At 35.0% G+C, this 18,673-nt stretch overlaps 1 protein-coding gene across 9 annotated transcripts in view; it reads right to left on the reverse strand.

Annotated features, from left to right (window-relative positions):
- Positions 1-5,105: 5,105 nt before the first annotated feature.
- The window catches only part of LOC113044609 (runt-related transcription factor 1-like), a 53,641-nt gene continuing 40,073 nt past the window's right edge, over positions 5,106-18,673 (reverse strand). For 7 of the 9 annotated variants that reach the window (XM_026204725.1, XM_026204728.1, XM_026204732.1 and 4 more), the window contains 4 exons: positions 16,664-16,768; positions 14,890-15,057; positions 8,711-8,836; positions 5,106-7,879 (listed from right to left, as the gene is read on the reverse strand). In XM_026204725.1, coding sequence (XP_026060510.1) covers positions 7,362-7,879; positions 8,711-8,836; positions 14,890-15,057; positions 16,664-16,768 — 917 coding nt within the window. In that variant the 3' untranslated portion in view covers positions 5,106-7,361. The remainder of the gene's footprint in view (positions 7,880-8,710; positions 8,837-14,889; positions 15,058-16,663; positions 16,769-18,673) is intronic. The other 2 variants (XM_026204729.1, XM_026204733.1) reach the window with 1 other exon arrangement.

Here is an 18,673-nt window from a genome sequence, read left to right on the forward strand (position 1 = left end):
CTAGACCACAGATATAGCTGGGACGGGTCTGTCTTTATTTAGCCTCTCGTCTCCTCTCCTCAGTGTGTTTAATTCTGAGGCTCCAGTAGCGGAGAAGGAACAGTGTAAGTTAAGCGAGAGCGGTTTATCAGTCGTATCTGCAGGATGCGGGCAGGTCGAGGCTCGTCTCTGTGTGAATTCTTCCTGGGTAGAGAATAGTACACAGATGCATGAGTGTTAAACACTGACACATGCTCATGAGACCAACCGACCCTGTCAGATCCGCACGAGACGACACACAACAGCTGGAAAAACCAGATGTTCAAGTCAGGATGAATGCCACTTTACTGTCACTCAAACCAAAAAAATCAGAAAGCAGATATAACTTTTAAATATTTTATTTTACTAGTGGGTGCAGGACACTATAGATCATTGATGTGGAGTGAAGGTAGCAAAATAAACTGTGACATATTATCCCCAATAATTCTTGAAACAGTGCACTACCGGTAAAAGTAATGGGACCAAAAATTATTCATAAACTTTGACCTGACCGTGTTTTGTCTTTAATTGCTAATCCGACCTTTTTACACCACAAAATGAACAAAATGAAGCACTGTTTGGTAATTGGTTGAGCTAAATTGAAGTTAAATTAAATTAAAGTTATCTGATACTATCAAGATGAATTTGTTCTGTAACATTTAACTGAGTTCTTGTTATATTTAATTACCATTTTCTTAACTATAGTGAATAAACTGTGATAATGTGAGAAATGTTAAAGGGGTCAGAATGAATTTTGGTTTGACTGTATTTCTAAAATAAATATAATAAAGGGCTTGGTTTCATCCATTCGGAACAGGAAACGTTCTGGCAAGGTTCTCTTAATGTTGTAAACAAATAACGTTTCATTATTCAGTCCAATGTTCTTAAATCATTGTTTATGGTTCATGGAATGTTCTTCTCAATGTTTTTTTTTTTTTTTTTTTTTTTTTTTTTTTTTTTTTATGTTACTTCTTGTGACAGGGAACATAAAAAAAAGTAACTTTAATCTTGTTATTGGGAACATTCTAAAAAAAGGAACTTTAATCTTATTACGGGGAACATTCTAAAAAATAACTTTTATCTTGACACTGGGAACATTCTAAAAAAGTAAGTTTAATCTTGGTACAGGGAACATTCTAAAAAAGTAAGTTTAATCTTGTTAGGGGGGACATTCTAAAAAAGTACCTTTTATCTTGTTATTGGGAACATTCTAAATAAGTAAGTTTAATCTTGTTAGGGGGAACATTCTAAAAAAGTACCTTTTATCTTGTTACTGGGAACATACTAAAAAAGTAACTTTAATCTTGTTACGGGGAACATTCTAAAAAAGTAACTTTAATCTTGATAGGGGAACATTCTAAAAAAGTAACTTTTATCTTGTTACAGGAAACATTCTAAAAAAGGAACGTTAATCTTATTACGGGGAACATTCTAAAAAAGTAACTTTTATCTTGTTACTGGGAACATTCTAAAAAAGTAAGCTTAATCTTGTTACTGGTAACATTTTAAAAAAGTAAGTTTAATCTTGTTAGGGGGGACATTCTAAAAAATTTACTTTTATCTTGTTACTGGGAACATTCTAAAAAAGTAAGTTTAATCTTGTTACTGGGAACATTCTAAAAAAGTAAGTTTAATCTTGTTACTGGGAACATTCTAAAAAGTAAGTTTAATCTTGTTACTGGGAACATTCTAAAAAAGCAACTTTAATCTTGTTACGGGGAACATTCTAAAAAAGTAGCTTTAATCTTGATAGGGGAACATTCTAAAAATGTAACTTTTATCTTGTTATGGGGAACATTCTAAAAACTTAACTTTTATCTTGTTACGGGGAACATTCTGAAAAAGTAACTTTAATCTTGATGGGGGAACATTCTAAAAACGTAACTTTTATCTTGTTACGGGGAACATTCTAAAAACGTAACTTTTATCTTGTTACGGGGAACATTCTAAAAACGTAACTTTAATCTTGTTACGGGGAACATTCTAAAAAAGTAAGTTTAATCTTGTTAGGGGGGACATTCTAAAAAAGTAACTAATCTTGTTACTGGGAACATTCTAAAAAAGTAACTTTAATCTTGTTACGGGGAACATAATCTTGTTTCGGGGAACATCCTAAAAATTTAACTTTAATCTTGTTACAGGGAACATTCTAAAAAAGTAACTTTAATCTTATTATGGGGAACATTCTAAAAAGTAACTTTTATCTTGTTATGGGGAACATTCTAAAAAAGTAACTTTAATCTTGTTAGGGGGAACATTCTAAAAAAGTAACTTTAATCTTGTTACGGGGAACATAATCTTGTTACGGGGAACATTCTAAAAATTGAACTTTAATCTTGTTACGGGGAACTTTCAAAAAAAGTCACTTTAATCTTGTTACGAGGAACATTCTAAAAAAGTAACTTTAATATTGTTACTGGCAACATTCAAAAAAGGAACTTTAATCTTGTTGGGGGAACATTCTAAAAATAACTAATCTTGTTACTGTGAACATTCTAAAAAAGTAACTTTAATATTGTTACTGTGAACGTTCTAAAAAAGTAAGTTTAATCTTGATAGGGGGAACATTCTAAAAATAACTAATCTTGTTACTGTGAACATTCTAAAAAAGTAACTTTAATCTTGTTACGGGGGACATTCTAGAAAAGTAACTTTTATCTTGTTACTGGGAACATTCTTAAAAAGTAACTTTAATCTTGTTACTGTGAACATTCTAAAAAAATAAGTTTAATCTTGATAGGGGGAACATTCTAAAAATAACTAATCTTGTTACTGTGAACATTCTAAAAAAGTAACTTTAATCTTGTTACGGGGAACATTCTAGAAAAGTAACTTTTATCTTGTTACTGGGAACATTCTAAAAAAGTAACTTTAATCTTGTTACGGGGAACATTCTAAAAAAGTATGTTTAATCTTGTTTAGGGGGGACATTCTAAAAAAGTACTTAATCTTGTTACTGGGAACATTCTAAAAAAGTAACTTTAATCTTGTTACAGGGAACATAATCTTGTTACAGGGAACATTCTAAAAAAGTAACTTTAATCTTGTTACAGGGAACATTCTAAAAAAGTAACTTTAATCTTATTACGGGGAACATTCTAGAAAAGTAACTTTTATCTTGTTACTGGGGGAACATTCTAAAAAAGTAACTTTAATCTTGTTACGGGGAACATTTTAGAAAAGTAACTTTAATCTTGTTACTGGGAACATTCTAAAAAAGTAACTTTAATCTTGTTACGGGGAACATTCTAAAAAAGTAACTTTAATCCTGTTACTGGGAACATTTTAGAAAAGTAACTTTAATCTTGTTACGGGGAACATTTTAGAAAAGTAACTTTAATCTTGTTACTGGGAACATTCTAAAAAAGTAACTTTAATCTTGTTACGGGGAACATTCTAAAAAAGTAACTTTAATCCTGTTACTGGGAACATTTTAGAAAAGTAACTTTAATCTTGTTACGGGGAACATTTTAGAAAAGTAACTTTAATCCTGTTACTGGGAACATTTTAGAAAAGTAACTTTAATCTTGTTACGGGGAACATTTTAGAAAAGTAACTTTAATCCTGTTACTGGGAACATTTTAGAAAATAACTTTAATCTTGTTACGGGGAACATTTTAGAAAAGTAACTTTAATCCTGTTACTGGGAACATTCTAAAAAAGTAACTTTAATCTTGTTACGGGGAACATTTTAGAAAAGTAACTTTAATCTTGTTACTGGGAACATTCTAAAAAAGTAACTTTAATCTTGTTACGGGGAACATTTTAGAAAAGTAACTTTAATCTTGTTACTGGGAACATTCTAAAAAAGTAACTTTAATCTTGTTACGGGGAACATTCTAAAAAAGTAACATTAATCTTGTTACGGGGAACATTCTAAAAAAGTAACTTTAATCTTGTTACGAGGAACATAATCTTGTTACGGGGAACATTCTAAAAAAGAAACTTTCAAATAATGTTTATAAAAGTGATATTACAGAATGTCCCCGTAATGTTTAAATAACGTTTTAAAAAGTTGGATGTTTTGAAAGTTCAGAGAATATTCAGAAATAATGTTTTCGTAACTTAATCAGAGCAAATTCTTAAAAAAGCTAAATGTTTAAAAATATTCTCAAACTGTTGGCACAAAACATTTCTAGCTCATTCATTGAACGTTTTTTTCCCCTCTGAAACACTTCAGCCGGATATTCATCTAGCATAAAAATAAAAAATAAAAACATTTACAAAATGAATGTTCTTTAAAAATTCAGGAAACCAAGAAATTTTAAAACGTGTTTTGAACATATTATTGTTTGGTTACACTTCTCTGTACATTTAACTACTTGTTACTCATAAACATATAGTAATATTTCAGTAATAATACTGATTTAACTGCACTGTTGATATTGGATGAGACTCACAGGGTTATTATACACTATTGTACACTCTACAATAAAAACTGAACATTAAAAGATTTTAAAAATGAAACAAAATTTCTAAAATTGTACCTAAAAATACAATGAAGATATAAAAATTAAAACTATCAAAATAAGAACAAAAACTATGATACTAAATTATGCTAAAATAACTGATTTATTACCATATTGCTGCTGTATTTTGTTATTATTATTACGTTTCTTACGTTAACGTTTTTACCTACTATTTATACACAACCAAAGCAGCTGACCAGGTTTTACTGTGCATGTGAAAAATAAAAATCTTGAATCTTGATTGCTTGGTTAAAACTCTAAATGTTGGATTAGTCATTCACAAAAAGGTGTATGCAATTTGAGCCAGTTCTGATTTCATGTTGGCCTTAAAACAATATTTGTGTTTCAGTATCACTTTCTAAAGGAAACTGGAGTTTTGCTTGCCTGTGCAAAAATCTGTCTGCAATTGCAATGGACTCTTTAAGATTAAAAAAGTATATTGTATTCAATTTTTTGTACCAGGTACTATGATAACTGGATCACTTACCATGCATGTACTTTAGTGTGTGAGGTCCATGTTGTGTGAATGTAATAATGAACTACAGTAGGATACCATCAGGGTAGATTATTACAAAAGCTGAACACACCACTAATAAGAAAGAAACACAGCACACATGATTTAGAAATAAGCAGTTTCTTCACAACAAAGAAATGTTGACAAAAGGAAAAAATGAAGCTGCATTTCAAAAGGTTTGTGGAAGTTGAGAACCGTGTCGAGTGTGTGAGTCTTTTACAATCTATTTACACAAAAATCAGGTCCATGATTCTTCCATCTCCCATCCAGCAAAGCGTGACACGAGTGCATCAGTCAGAAAGCTTGAATTGGCTGTGAATCTAGCGGAGAGAATGACCGTGAAAGGCAGTGACCGGGCGAAGTCTCGTAAACCTGGAAATGTAAAGAGTCAGAAGTCTGCTGAAGCTCTTAAGAGCGAGGCTTCGCTTTCTTCGCTTCAACTACAGTGAAACTCACTGAGCATCTGTCGACACATTCACACTATTCAATCGTGAACGGATCGCATTTGGATTCTTCATTGTGGATCAGTTTAAAAGTATTAGACCTGAAACAGACTCTACACAAGTTCAACACAAACAAGATCAATTTGTCATGCATCGTTACATTCAGTAATGTGTCAGAATGCACAAAATTGTAGACGGACGTTAGAGTAAATCGTATTTAACTAAACATAAAATGCATTACAGATATTTTATTAATTATTTAAATTCATGGGATATGGCATTATATTTATGCAATGTTAATTTGCAACTGTTGCCTTTTTGATGTTAATTATTTTATGAAGCAAAATGTATCTAAATATTTAATTATTGAATTATCATCAGAATAAACAAAAGCAAGAAAGATAGCAATAAGTAATCAGGGTATAATAAAAAACATAAAATGCATTATTAATGTTTCATTTTATAATACCATATTTATGCAAAGTCTAGATAGTTGCAAATATATTTTATTTTTGTTTGGTGGAACTGTTATTTTTACATGCATTTATGAACACTAAAATTGTGTTAATTTGCTTGCGTTTGAGAACTTGCATAAAGTCTGTTTCCGGCCTTGAGGTTTTTTTTTTTTTTTTACATTAAACATATCTGGCACTGATGAACAAAGTTGTACAGTGACAACAAGACAGACAACAGTAATAATAATAATAACAATAACAATAATATTAATAATAACAATACAAATTATCCACAACTTTAAAAAACATACGAGTCTCATGCTGCGCTGTGAATAAAAAAAGTCCATCTGTCGAGTCCAATCAGACGCCCAGGGCCGGATTTACCTCTTATGGTGACATAGGCAAATCACATTTTCCCTATTAATATAATAATATCACCCCAGCGAACTAAAATATTTTGCCATTGCTATGCACTGATGTCTCTACTACTAATAGTGAATGTGTAAGTTTAACTGCTTCAAGAACTTTACTACTGAGAAATGTCATGTAAACTAATTTATTCATAAACGGGGCATCGCTGATAATAATTTTCTATTCACTGATCTCTGCTTGTGAGAGCGAATGCGTGTCTGTACTGTGACGCCGTGATTTCCGTACATAAAAAAGGTGGAAAACATGGAAATAGTTTGTCAGTTTTTAGCCTATTATTTGTTATATGTGACCCTGGAGCACAAAACCAGTCTTAAGTGTCAACTTTTTCAAAACTGAGATTAATACATCATCTGAAAGCTGAATAATAAGCTTTGCATTGATGTGTGGTTTGTCAGGATAGGATGATGTTTGTCTGAGATACAACTATTTGAAAATCAGGAATCTGAGGGGGGAAAAATATCGAAATATCAAGAAGAACACCTTTAAAGATGTTAAAATTAATTTTAGCAATGCATATTACTAATCAAAAATTAAGTTTTGATATATTAACAGTAGGAGATTTACAAAATATCTTCACGGGAAATGATCTTTACTTAATATCCTAATGATTTTTGCGTAAAAGGAAAATCTATAATTTTGACCCATACAATGTATTTTCGGCTATTGCTACAAATACACCCCCAGAGACTGGATTTGTACTCCAGCGTCACATACTGTATGTGCACAATAGCATTCATAAGTAGCACAGGTATAGCCAAAAATACATTGTATGGGTCAAAATCATAGATTTTCCTGTTTATGCCAAAAATCATTATTTATTCATCTTTCAAATAATGCAAAAATCTCTATTTCAAAATTATGACTGTTTTTTGTGGACTGATTCACATTCGTCTTCTGAGGTTTTGGTTCTTTTACTGTTGTAGATACTGCTCATCGTATAATAAAAACAGAGATGTATCTCATCGTTGTGTTTGGGGCTCCCTGGACGAGCAAGTGTAAATCCGGCCCTGCCTCCTTGGTCAAGCGAGCATCAATACGGCCTCCAGACGGCTTCCACCGAGAGGCTGGTCGGTGAACTGCTGTGGCTTCCCTCGGCCTCCACCAGGACCTCGCTCTGATTGGGCAGCGAGGGGTGCAGGAGGGCGGAGCCTGTGGAGGCGTTGGTGCAGGGCGGTAAGATGCGGGGGGGCGAGCGCTCTCCTCCTCCTCCTCCTCCGGCCGGCATCATGGAGAACTGGTAGGATCCGGCGGCGCTGCTGTAGTACAGGTGATACGGGGACGAGCCGGGCTGGAAGTGGCCGGCCTGAGCCTGCGAGGAGCCCGCGGGGTACGCCGGGGGTAAGTACGTGTGATAGCGGCCTGCCGGGCTGCTCATGGCCGACATGCCGATGCCGATGGCGCTGGTGACGGGCGTGGGTGTGTATGTGAACGCTCCGGTGGGGTACGGCACCCGCGGGTCCGAGAAACGGCCGTCTGGGAGCGAGGGCAGCGACGGGAAGGAACGCTCCAGACTCATGCGAGGGTCAGTGAACGCCGTCAGATCTGGACCTGCAGGAACACAAAGGAATGGTTACACAGTTAAAAAAAACTCAAAGAGTCAAAGAGCTCACGGGTTTCAAGAATAATTTGTGTTGTGAAGACGAACAAAGGTTTGGAACAACATGAGGGTGAGTACTCAATGACAGAAACATTTTCATTTTTGGATGACCTAACCCTTTAAAGACAGGCACAAATGAGTCAGTAGTCGTCATTTAGTAAAAGTTCAGAGCTGAAAATGAATGTGGAGCAGCTCATATCATTTGATGAGGAATGTTTAGAGTTCATATTGAGATGCGTGTGAGATTACTGGGGTCGTTTTGTCTGCAGAAACATCTAATTTTTGCACAAAATGGATATAATTGTTAACTAAAAGTATAAAAATATTTTTTGTTCTTCTATGAAATAAAGCTGAAATAAAATGTATTTTTTTGCATCTATATATGCATAAAGTTAAGCTTGTTTGAACTTACTGAAATAAGTTTAAAAGCATGGAATCAACACTACAATTGAACAAAACTTAAACTTAAAAGCACAAATTTACTAGAATTTAAAGTAAATAAGCAAGAAAAAAAAACATATATAGAGATAATATATACAAAACAATACTAAAATAGCACGGTTGCAAATTTTGGTCTAGAAGGGAAACTTAATCTCATGAAGAACCTTTGACTTAGTTATATGTAATTATGAATTATGTTCATTTATGGCATGCACTGTTCTTTTTCATGTTTATATCAGCCATCAGTTCAAAAAAAAAAAAAAAGTCTAATTTTGATGGACTGTATCAAACTGGTCACAGAGAGTACAGAATAAGAGTCCCTGCATCATGAAGGAACTCACAGTGTATAGCGCTGCGGCTGGGAGAGATGGGTGTGCTGGGGTGAACCGCTGGGGTGGAGATGGGACCCAGGTAAGGGTACGACTGCTCATACGACCAGGACGGAGACGTCTGCATCTGCCTAGAGTCTGTAAAAAACATTCATATTCAATAAGTGACTTTGTGACCACACCATTGCACTAGCAAATCCAAGAAATACACTCAAAAGTACAGAAATATTATTAATGGCTACTGATAACACACACACACACACACACACACACACGTTTTATGCATTACAGTTTTTCTGTCCAGTAAACACACGTTCACATCCCTTAAAAACAGTGCAGTGTTGGTATCAGATGATAATATACTGTAATAAATGATTGCCTTTATTTGATCACAGTAAAATTGTGAAATAATATTACTATTCAAAACAGCTGTTTTCTATGTGAATATGTGTTAACATCTAATTTATTTCTGTGATGCAGCGCAGTATTTCCAGCATCATTCCTCCAGTCTTCAGTGTCTCATGATCTTCAGAAATCAGTATTTGAGTGGAAACTGATACATTTTATTTTTCAGGATTCACAGATGAATCGAAAGTTCTTAGGAACAGTGTTTATTTGAAAAAAAAAAAATGTAACATTAATAATACATGTATTTATTGTCACTTTTCATCAATTTAATGCGTCCTTGCTGAATAAAAGTATACAGGCAGGGTACACACCAATCAGAATCAGTAGAGTATTAAAAAAAGATCTGTAATGAAGACAAACACGAGGACGCTGAATAATGGAGTGAGAGGAGCAGGAGGAGGAGAAGACATTCTCTCAGTATGAGTCTCTCTCTCCTCGAGGTTTAATAAACGCTCGCCCATCGCCTGCAGACTTCCAGACAGAAGGGGAGGGAGAGCCATCAGAGAGGAAGCAAATTAAGCACCGCAGCCAAAGAGTGTGCGGCCCGATTCAAGTGCAGCCAGAGCGCGGCCCGATGCCAGGCCTCCCAGAATCCCCCTCTTCTCCCCAAACTCAGGGCTGGTGATCTGGAGCAGGAGTCACACATGGCTGGGTGGGTGCTGGAGGCGGATTCAGCATCCGGTGCGAGCGGCACTCATGTTTTACTGGGCTCACACACACACACACACACACACACACGCACGCACACACACACACGCACACACACGCACACACACACGCACACACACACGCACACATGCACACACACACAGCTACTAAAAAAGGAGACGGGGAAATACACACCAAATTTATGCCACATACAAATCAGTGCTGTTATTATTAACTAATACTAACAAATAAAAGAATAGAAATGAAACTCAAAAGAGGCTTGAATAAAGCATAAATAAAGCTTTAAAAAAACTGAAAAAAAAAAGGTTTAGTTGAAGTACTAAAATTAATAAAACTAAATAAATATTTAAAACTAAATAAATATAAAGCTATATATATATATATATATATATATATATATTAGTGCTGGGCAATTATTAATCGCATACAAAAAAAAAGTTTGTGTACATGATCTATGTGTGTGTACTGTGTATATTTATTATGTATATATAATTACACACACATGCATTCATATATATATATATATATATATATATATATATATATATATATATAATAAAAAATATGTTATTATTTATTTATTAAATATAATTATATTTTATATAAATTATATGAATATAAATATATACAGGTAAATATATGTACATATTTTCAAAATATATACTATTTGTGTGTGTTTTAATATATACGTACATAAAAATATACACAGCACACACACATATATCAACAAAAACGTTCATTTTGCATGCAATTAATCATTAATCATAATAAGATAAATAATTAATAATATAATATTATATATATATATATATATATACATGGCAAAAACATTTGGCAATCAACTGGCAATCAGAGCAGCTCTACTAAACGCTTTCTGTCATCCACTGAAAAATGAACAGCATATGGGTTAAGAAAATAATTTCTAGATAGAAACTGAGAAGAGCCGACTTGGGAATGTGTTCCTGTAATGACTGGAAACACATCTTTTAGAAGTGGCTTTAAAATAATTTTCCTAAGAAGAATTCATTGGGATGGTCTGAGGTTGGATTTGTGGAATGATCAAAGTTGTGAATGTTTTAACCAAAGTCTCAGTTATCAGACTTTCCAGCTTCCAAAATCCCCTTCAGCCAGTCCCATTCACTCCCATTCATCCACTTTCGGAAAACTACTGGGAAAAATCTAAGCATCTGAGGATATTCAAGAAGTTTGGCTGTGGGTTTGTTAATGTTACATTGTTCTAGTGATCTGAGACCAAAAATAATAATAAAAAAAACCTACGCCAAAAGTTTCCAAATTAACAGTATTAATACATATCAGAATAAAAGCTTAAACTAAAATACAATTAGAAATGTAACTGAAAAAAATATAAACTATAGCTAAAACTGAAATGAAAATTAAATTAAATAGTTAATTTCAAAATTAAAAATAGTTAATTAGGTGCTTAAAAATAAAATTAAATAGGTTAAATAGGTTTTTTTTTAATATTTTAAATTAAATAAATTATTAAATAAATTATTAAATTAATACATTATTAATTATTAAATTATTATTTTTTCTTTTATGCCAAAAATCATTAGGATATTAAATAAAGATCCTGTTCCAAGAAGATGTTTATGAATTTTTCTACTGTAAATATATAAAAACTTAATTTTTGATTAGTAATATGCATTGATAAGAAGTTCATTTGAACAACTTTAAAGAGGATTTTCTCAATATTTAGATGTTTTTGCTCCCTCAGATTCCAGATTTTCAAATAGTTGCATCTCGGCCAAATATTGTTATTCGAACAAATCAAACATCAATGGAAAAGCTTATTTATTCAGCTTTCAGATAATTCATAAATCTCAATGTCTGGTTTTGTGGTCCATGGGTCACATATAAGGATTAACTAAAATAAAAATAAAAAAGAGAGAAACAAATACAACAAAAGCACATAAAAATATAATCGGTTTGCAAACTTTCCTAATCTAAGCACACTTTAGGTTGAGCTGCAAAAGCAGATGCAGATTTAAATAAATGCACATCCTCATTTCTGCCGACTGCAGATCTGCTCAAACACTAACAAACAGCTGCTTTTGATTTCCATGGTTTGAAAAGAGAAGTAGCAACAAAGGAGAGAAAAAGAGTGCCCTCGAATGACTTAATAACGGTTTCCGCTGGTCGTAATCCCACTGCTATTTCTGACCGGCAGGAAACATGCAGGCCTTTCATCACTCCATCATCACTTCGGCCGACGTTTCTTAGAAAAAATGGTTTTGCGGAAATCAAAACGGTCACTAGTTGTCATGCAGATCTGTAAAATGATTTTTTTAATGACTCTTAAATGCACACTTTGGTGATTTAGGAAGACTGGTACCAGCACTAACATCATTAATTTCATTTAATGGCCTTATTTCAGTGAATAAAATCAAACAGCGCTCGATTTGGTTGCAGTTTGAATGAGGGATTTTCACACAAGCTTGCTTCCTGTCAAACACGTCTCACTTCCTCTTTTCTGCGTTCCGCTTCCTCCTCGCTACGCATTTGCAAGGTGCTCGTCTTTCTGTCGTTCTCTCTCTCACACACCTTTCTCCCATCTGCACCCATGAAGGGGAAGAGAAACTGAGAGGATGTGAGTATTTCGGAGCGGGAGGGCTGTGTTTACAGATTGGGAAATGTTTTAAACGACGCATGAAAAGCAGAAGTGCTGTAACCTAGAGCTGTAATCGGTCGATTTCTCAGAAGATGGCTGTGAATATATACACTACTGTTCCAGAGACTGAAAGAAAGTATTGCTTTTGTTCATCAAGGATGCATTAAACTGACAGTAGAGACATGTATAATGTCACAAGAGATAAATGCTGCTCTTTTGAGCTTTCTATTCATCTGTGAATCCTGAAAAATACATTTCATCACGGTTTCCACAAAAAAAGTTGAGCAGCACGGCTGTCTTCAACAGTGATAATAATCAGAAATGTTTCTTGAGCAGCAAATCATCATATTTTCATGATTTCTGAAGATCATGTGACACTGAAGACTGTAATAATGATGGAAACACAGCTGTGCATCACAGAAATAAATTACATTTAACTATATATTCACGTAGAAAACAGATGTTTTAAATCACAATAATATATTCTATTTTTACCTGTATTTTTCATAAAATAAAATGCAGCTGTAGTGAGCAGAAGAGACTTAAAACAGAACTCCATCTGGCTGTTTTCAATGCAAAATACTAATTCTGTGTGAATGCCGCTTATTCATAACTGAAATCATAATCAGATTACCAGAAATGTTTATTAAATATTGAATAAGTGCTTCACATAAGACATCACACTCTTGAGTGGTGAACATCTCAAACATTCTTCTGTACAAATGTTTAAGTCTGGCTTCTCTGTAGTATGAAACAAAAGAAATGATGAAAGAGCAAAAACACATCTGTGCCCCCCACGAGGCTTTTGCTGATTGTAAACTTTCCCTTCAACTGTTTGTGTGTGTGTGTGTGTGTGTGTGTGTGTGTGTGTGTGTGTGTGTGTGGCGGCATGCTCTGGCATGCTTGTCTAAGCTCCAATCAAAGAAGGCCTTGTTCGCTGTATTTGTTATGTCTGAATGTCTGATGATGTGTGATGTGTCCCCACTTCCCCCCGTCACCTGCCAGGAACAAGCAGAACCAAAAACAACATGCTGCACACACACACACACACACACACACACACACACACACACACACACACACACACACACACACACACACACACACACACTTCCTTTCACTAACCCTGAACTATTACACACTAACGCAAAAGCACAACACGAGCGTTTGCAGGAAATTCTGATTGATTTCATGAATGGTTCCTATTCCAGCAAAGCAATTAATATGATTTTACTACTGACTCTAATGAGGTCAGTGATGCCTAGAATTATCTATTGACAGATTATAATGGGTGAAGGACTACGAAACGAAATGAAACGAATAGAATAGAAATTAGTAGAAATTAAACAAAATGAAACAGAATAGTTGGTTTTCCCAAATGGGTTTGAGAGGGAACTACAGAAAGTTTTCTATTTTCTATTATTTATTTATTTTCTGTTTTTGATTTGTTTATTTCTATTTCTATTTTTATTATATTTTATAATAGAAATTTATATTCTCACTTATGTAAAATACTCTTAGATTTTAGTAAATAAAACAAATAAAATAAAATAATTAAAACTTACCCAGGAAATTAAAAAAGTTTGGGAATGCCTGGAATAGAAATAAATTGAACTGAAGAACACAATAAAATTAATTTAATTTAATAATGACTCTAATGAGTCTTTAGTAAAATCCTCTACAATAGAATAGAACATAATAGAATAGAATAGTCTGCCGTCAGTAGAAGAGCAGAACACAGAATAGAATAGGAAATCAAAAAAATAAAGAAAAAAAATGAAATTGAATAGAACTAACAAACAGTTCTGCCCACTGAAGAGTAGAATATAGAACAGAATAAGACAAAACAGAAAGGAATAGAATGGAATTAAATAGAACTGAAAAGAACTGACAAACATGTCTGTCCTCATTAGAAGAGTAGAAAAGAGCAGAATAGAAGACAGACAGAACAGCAGAACAGAATTTAATAGAATGGAATTGAATAGAACGAACAAATGGCTCTGCTCACAGCAGAAGATTAGAATATAGAATAGAACTTGACAGAACTACAAAACAGAATGGAATGGAATTGAATGCAATTCTATGCCCTCAGCAGAAAAGTAGAATAAAAATAGAATAGAACAGGACAAAACTGAAGGGAATAGAATAGAATTGAATAGAACTAAACAATATTGACAATCAGTTCTTCCCTCAGTAGAAGAGTATAATATAGAATAGAATAAGACAGAACCGAAGATAATAGAATTGAAGTGAATAGAATTAACAAACAAGTCTGCCCTCAGTGGAAGAGTAGAATATAGAACAGAATAAGACAGAACAGAATGGAGTTGACTAGAATAACAAACAGGACTTCATTTAGTAGAAGAGTAGAATAGAATATAGGACAGAATGGAATTGAATAGAGCTAAAAAACAGGTCTGCCCTCGAGTTGCTCTGTGATGTAGATGTGCGTGAGGGACAGAGTTTTTGCAGTCTAACTCACCGGAAATCTGGCTGTGGGCGGAGCTGCTGAAGGGGGGCGTGTTGAGGGCGGGGCGGGGGTTGGGGGCGGGGCCATGGTGTGGACTGCACCGCATGGCACTTCGCCGCAATTGTTCAGAGAAAGCTAACGCGCCTGGCTTTACTGCTTCATCCGGCTTCTGTCGGTGGCCTGGACACACACACGCGCACACACACACACACACACACACACACAATGGAGATGAGAGAGAACGATTTAGTTACTCACTGTCCATTAACACAATCAAAGCCATTTAAACAAACACACACACACAACATGTACACCATGATCTGACCACACACACACACACTTCTGTACATCTCCTAATCTAAATCTAATGAAGCTGATTGAGCATGTCATTGCTCCAGTAGGGGGTGCTGTGGTGTCCGATGTGTGTGTGAGTGTGTGAGTCGCTCTGACCTCACACATAGAGCACGGTGGGATTAATGATCACAGGCGATGAGAGAAGAAGGCAAACGGAAAAGACGCGGTCGCAGCTGTGTGAAACCATCAGCCGCACTCATCCGCGCAGGCGTCTGCGCACGCGAGGAAAGGAAGTCCTGCTGAAATCAGAGAGCGTGTCTGAACGCTTTGAAGACGAGGCCAGTGCATCCCGCCAGACAGACCCAGAATATGTGGGGTGGCGCCGTCCGACAGATTCCCGACCGGAATAACGGACCAACGGGGAATAGAGCCACCAACACGAGAGCACAGCGTGATACACACTCATATAAAGACATGCTATTAGAACACACTCACACACACGCACGCACACACACACACGCACGCACACACACACACACACACACACACTGTACACTAGTCTGACCAATGTGATTCAGAGACATTCCGATACAAACTATTTGTGGAAAGATAACTCCGTATTAATGCCAGTCCTGGTACTTTAATATAAATGCACGTAATAATAATAATAATTTAATGCATATTAATTTTTTTAAGTATTTGTTATAATTATTAAATTATTATTCAAAATGTAATTACTACTACTACTACAACTGCTACTACTACTAATAATAATAATGTAATATACTTAAGTCAAGTTTAAATACATTAAAAATAATATTAATAATAATAATTAATAATTATTAATCTTTTTTTTTAAATGAAAATCTTAAGAAACAATACATGTTATAAATTATTATTATTATTAAACCTTAAAAATTATATCATTAAACGATAACAAATTATACTAAAATACATTTTTCACTGTTTTCACTGTCAATATTAATTTCAGCCATGTCTTTTTTCCTGTTCCATTTGTCATTTCTAAAGCATTATTTTAAATAAAAACATTCCACTGACAAAAATGAACACAGGATTTCTTCACCATACCTTGAATACCGTCTAATACACATGGTAAAAACATTCAGTACCGTAGTATTGACATCAGATACCATCACTGTATTATGTACTGCCCTGTACAGTAACTGGCATGAAAAAGTTTCCAGTCAACCAACAAACTAATCAAACACAAACCTCACTCATTACTTGACGAACTGACTGAAATCACAGAAGAGACAAAACGAAACCCATCCTGGTCACCAACAGCCAAACCACATCAGACAAACACATGCACCGCTTTAATTCACTGTTTTACACTGATCAAAGACAGTGATAACCAACATTACAGTAAAAACACAAGCTGGCAGTTCATATGTGACATGTATCTCCTCAAAAAGTGTGTGTGAATATGCACTATTTAATATTTTTATGTTTATGGTGCATGATAACTCACGTCGTGGTTCTCGGGGTCCGTCCACAGTGATCTTTATGGCTCTCTGATACGTGGCCACCTGAGGAGGGTTTGTGAAGACGGTGATGGTGAGGGTGAAACTCTTGCCTGAAAAACACAGACAAGCAGATCAGAAATTCAGCATTTGCAGAACATATCTAGCATGTTTTCTGAGATGCATATATTTAAAGGAGTGTAACACACAGTAAGAGAGACGAGACCGAGTGCACGTGTATTTCTGGATGAAGACATTCGGGTGTTATCATAAGTGCTCGTGTCACAATAAAGACTCCATGATCAGACACAGAAGGGGATTTAAAGTCGTCTTTGTTGTGTCCTTAAACAGAGACAGTTCAGAGAGCACAGGAGAGACTCGGGCCAAACCGAGTCCACAAATAAACAGAGGACACATGGACGAGTATGAAGTCCGAAATAATACAGAGAGGAGCTGCGGCTCAAAGACGGACAGATTTCACATGCACTGAGACACAAATATACATGCCTACAAATAAAAACAACCAAGAAAGGTGAAAGTCATAAAATCAGCCAAGATTGCATTTCCCTCCAAAGTCAAGAGAAAAATATATGAAACTAATTTTTTAGGATTGTTTGGAATTGAGATTCCACAGCGAGATTTTCAACACCTTAATGCAAAAAGTCTTCAACTGTATACTGTAATGCCAAAAAACATGCACATAAATAAAAAAAAAAAAAAAAAAAACAAGCATACATAATTTTTTTTATTATTACTTTGATTTATAATAATTTTATTTAAACCATTGTTTTTAAGTAATAAAAGGCAGCATTTATCAAAAATACAGTATAAATTGTTCAATATTACTATGATTTTAAACTGCTATTTTCTAACTGAATATCTGTTAAAATCTAATTAATCGCTGTGATCAAAGTTGTATTTTCATCAGCATCATTCCTCCAGTCTTCAGTGATCTTCAGAAATCATTCTAATATGATGATTTGCTGCTCAAGAAACATTTCTGATTCTTATCGATGCTGAAAACAGGTGTTCTGTACAATATTTTTGTGCAAACCCTGATGCATTATAATTTTTACAGTCACTTTTGATCATCTGAATGCATTGTTGCAGAATAAAGGTATTCATTTCCTAAAATAAAAAATAAATAAAAAAGGGTGTGCATCTCAAACACACTTGAATTGCGTTTTTTACGTTTCTGGATAATTGTCATTTAGTTGTCACTGTTATCAAATGAGGTGAAATTTTGTGAAACAAATCCTAGCTCCTAATGAGTCTTGAAAAATAAAACTGCTTTAAAAATACCCAATGCCCTAAAAGTCAGTGTTATTATTAATTCACTCTAGCTGCTCTTGCGATGACTCAACAAACGCATTCAAACCATAATGAGATGCACGCTTTCATAATGAGCTGTTTCTCATGTTTTGACTGACATTATGAGGTGAAACGTGCACATGTGCCAAACGACACAAGTCGATTTGACTATGAGGATTATGGGAGCTGTACCCACAATTCCTGATGCCTTCACCTGTCACTCATCGCTATGATGATAAGATGGACCCCAGGGAGGCGGACGCTTGCGTGCCAACAGCGGGTTTGAGTTACACGCCGCTAACGGGCACAAGCTCGCCAGCCAAAGCAAGGTACAGTTACACGCACACGCGCTGCTCGCTATTCAGCCAGAAAAATAGAGCTGGGAAAAACTCCAAGCTGTTCCCCAAAATCTGACAAACTACGAGGCCTGACCACACACATGTGCACAGATGTGCGGCGCACACACAAACACGGACCGCGCCAAAGATCAGCGCTCGAGTGCGATGCCAGGTGCTATTCTGAGCACAGTCACTGTGACAACACCGATCCACTTCTGTCTGCAATGATCTCACATCCAGGAAAACACACTTATAACTCTGTAACACTGAGCTAACACTCTGCTTCTACAACTAAACGTTCAGAGTAATCAGTTTATCAAAAAAATACCATGATATTTTGCATGTAAAAACCATGCATGACTATGCATT

Source organism: Carassius auratus, chromosome 26, assembly GCF_003368295.1.
Source record: "Carassius auratus strain Wakin chromosome 26, ASM336829v1, whole genome shotgun sequence".
Lineage (NCBI taxonomy): Eukaryota > Metazoa > Chordata > Actinopteri > Cypriniformes > Cyprinidae > Carassius > Carassius auratus.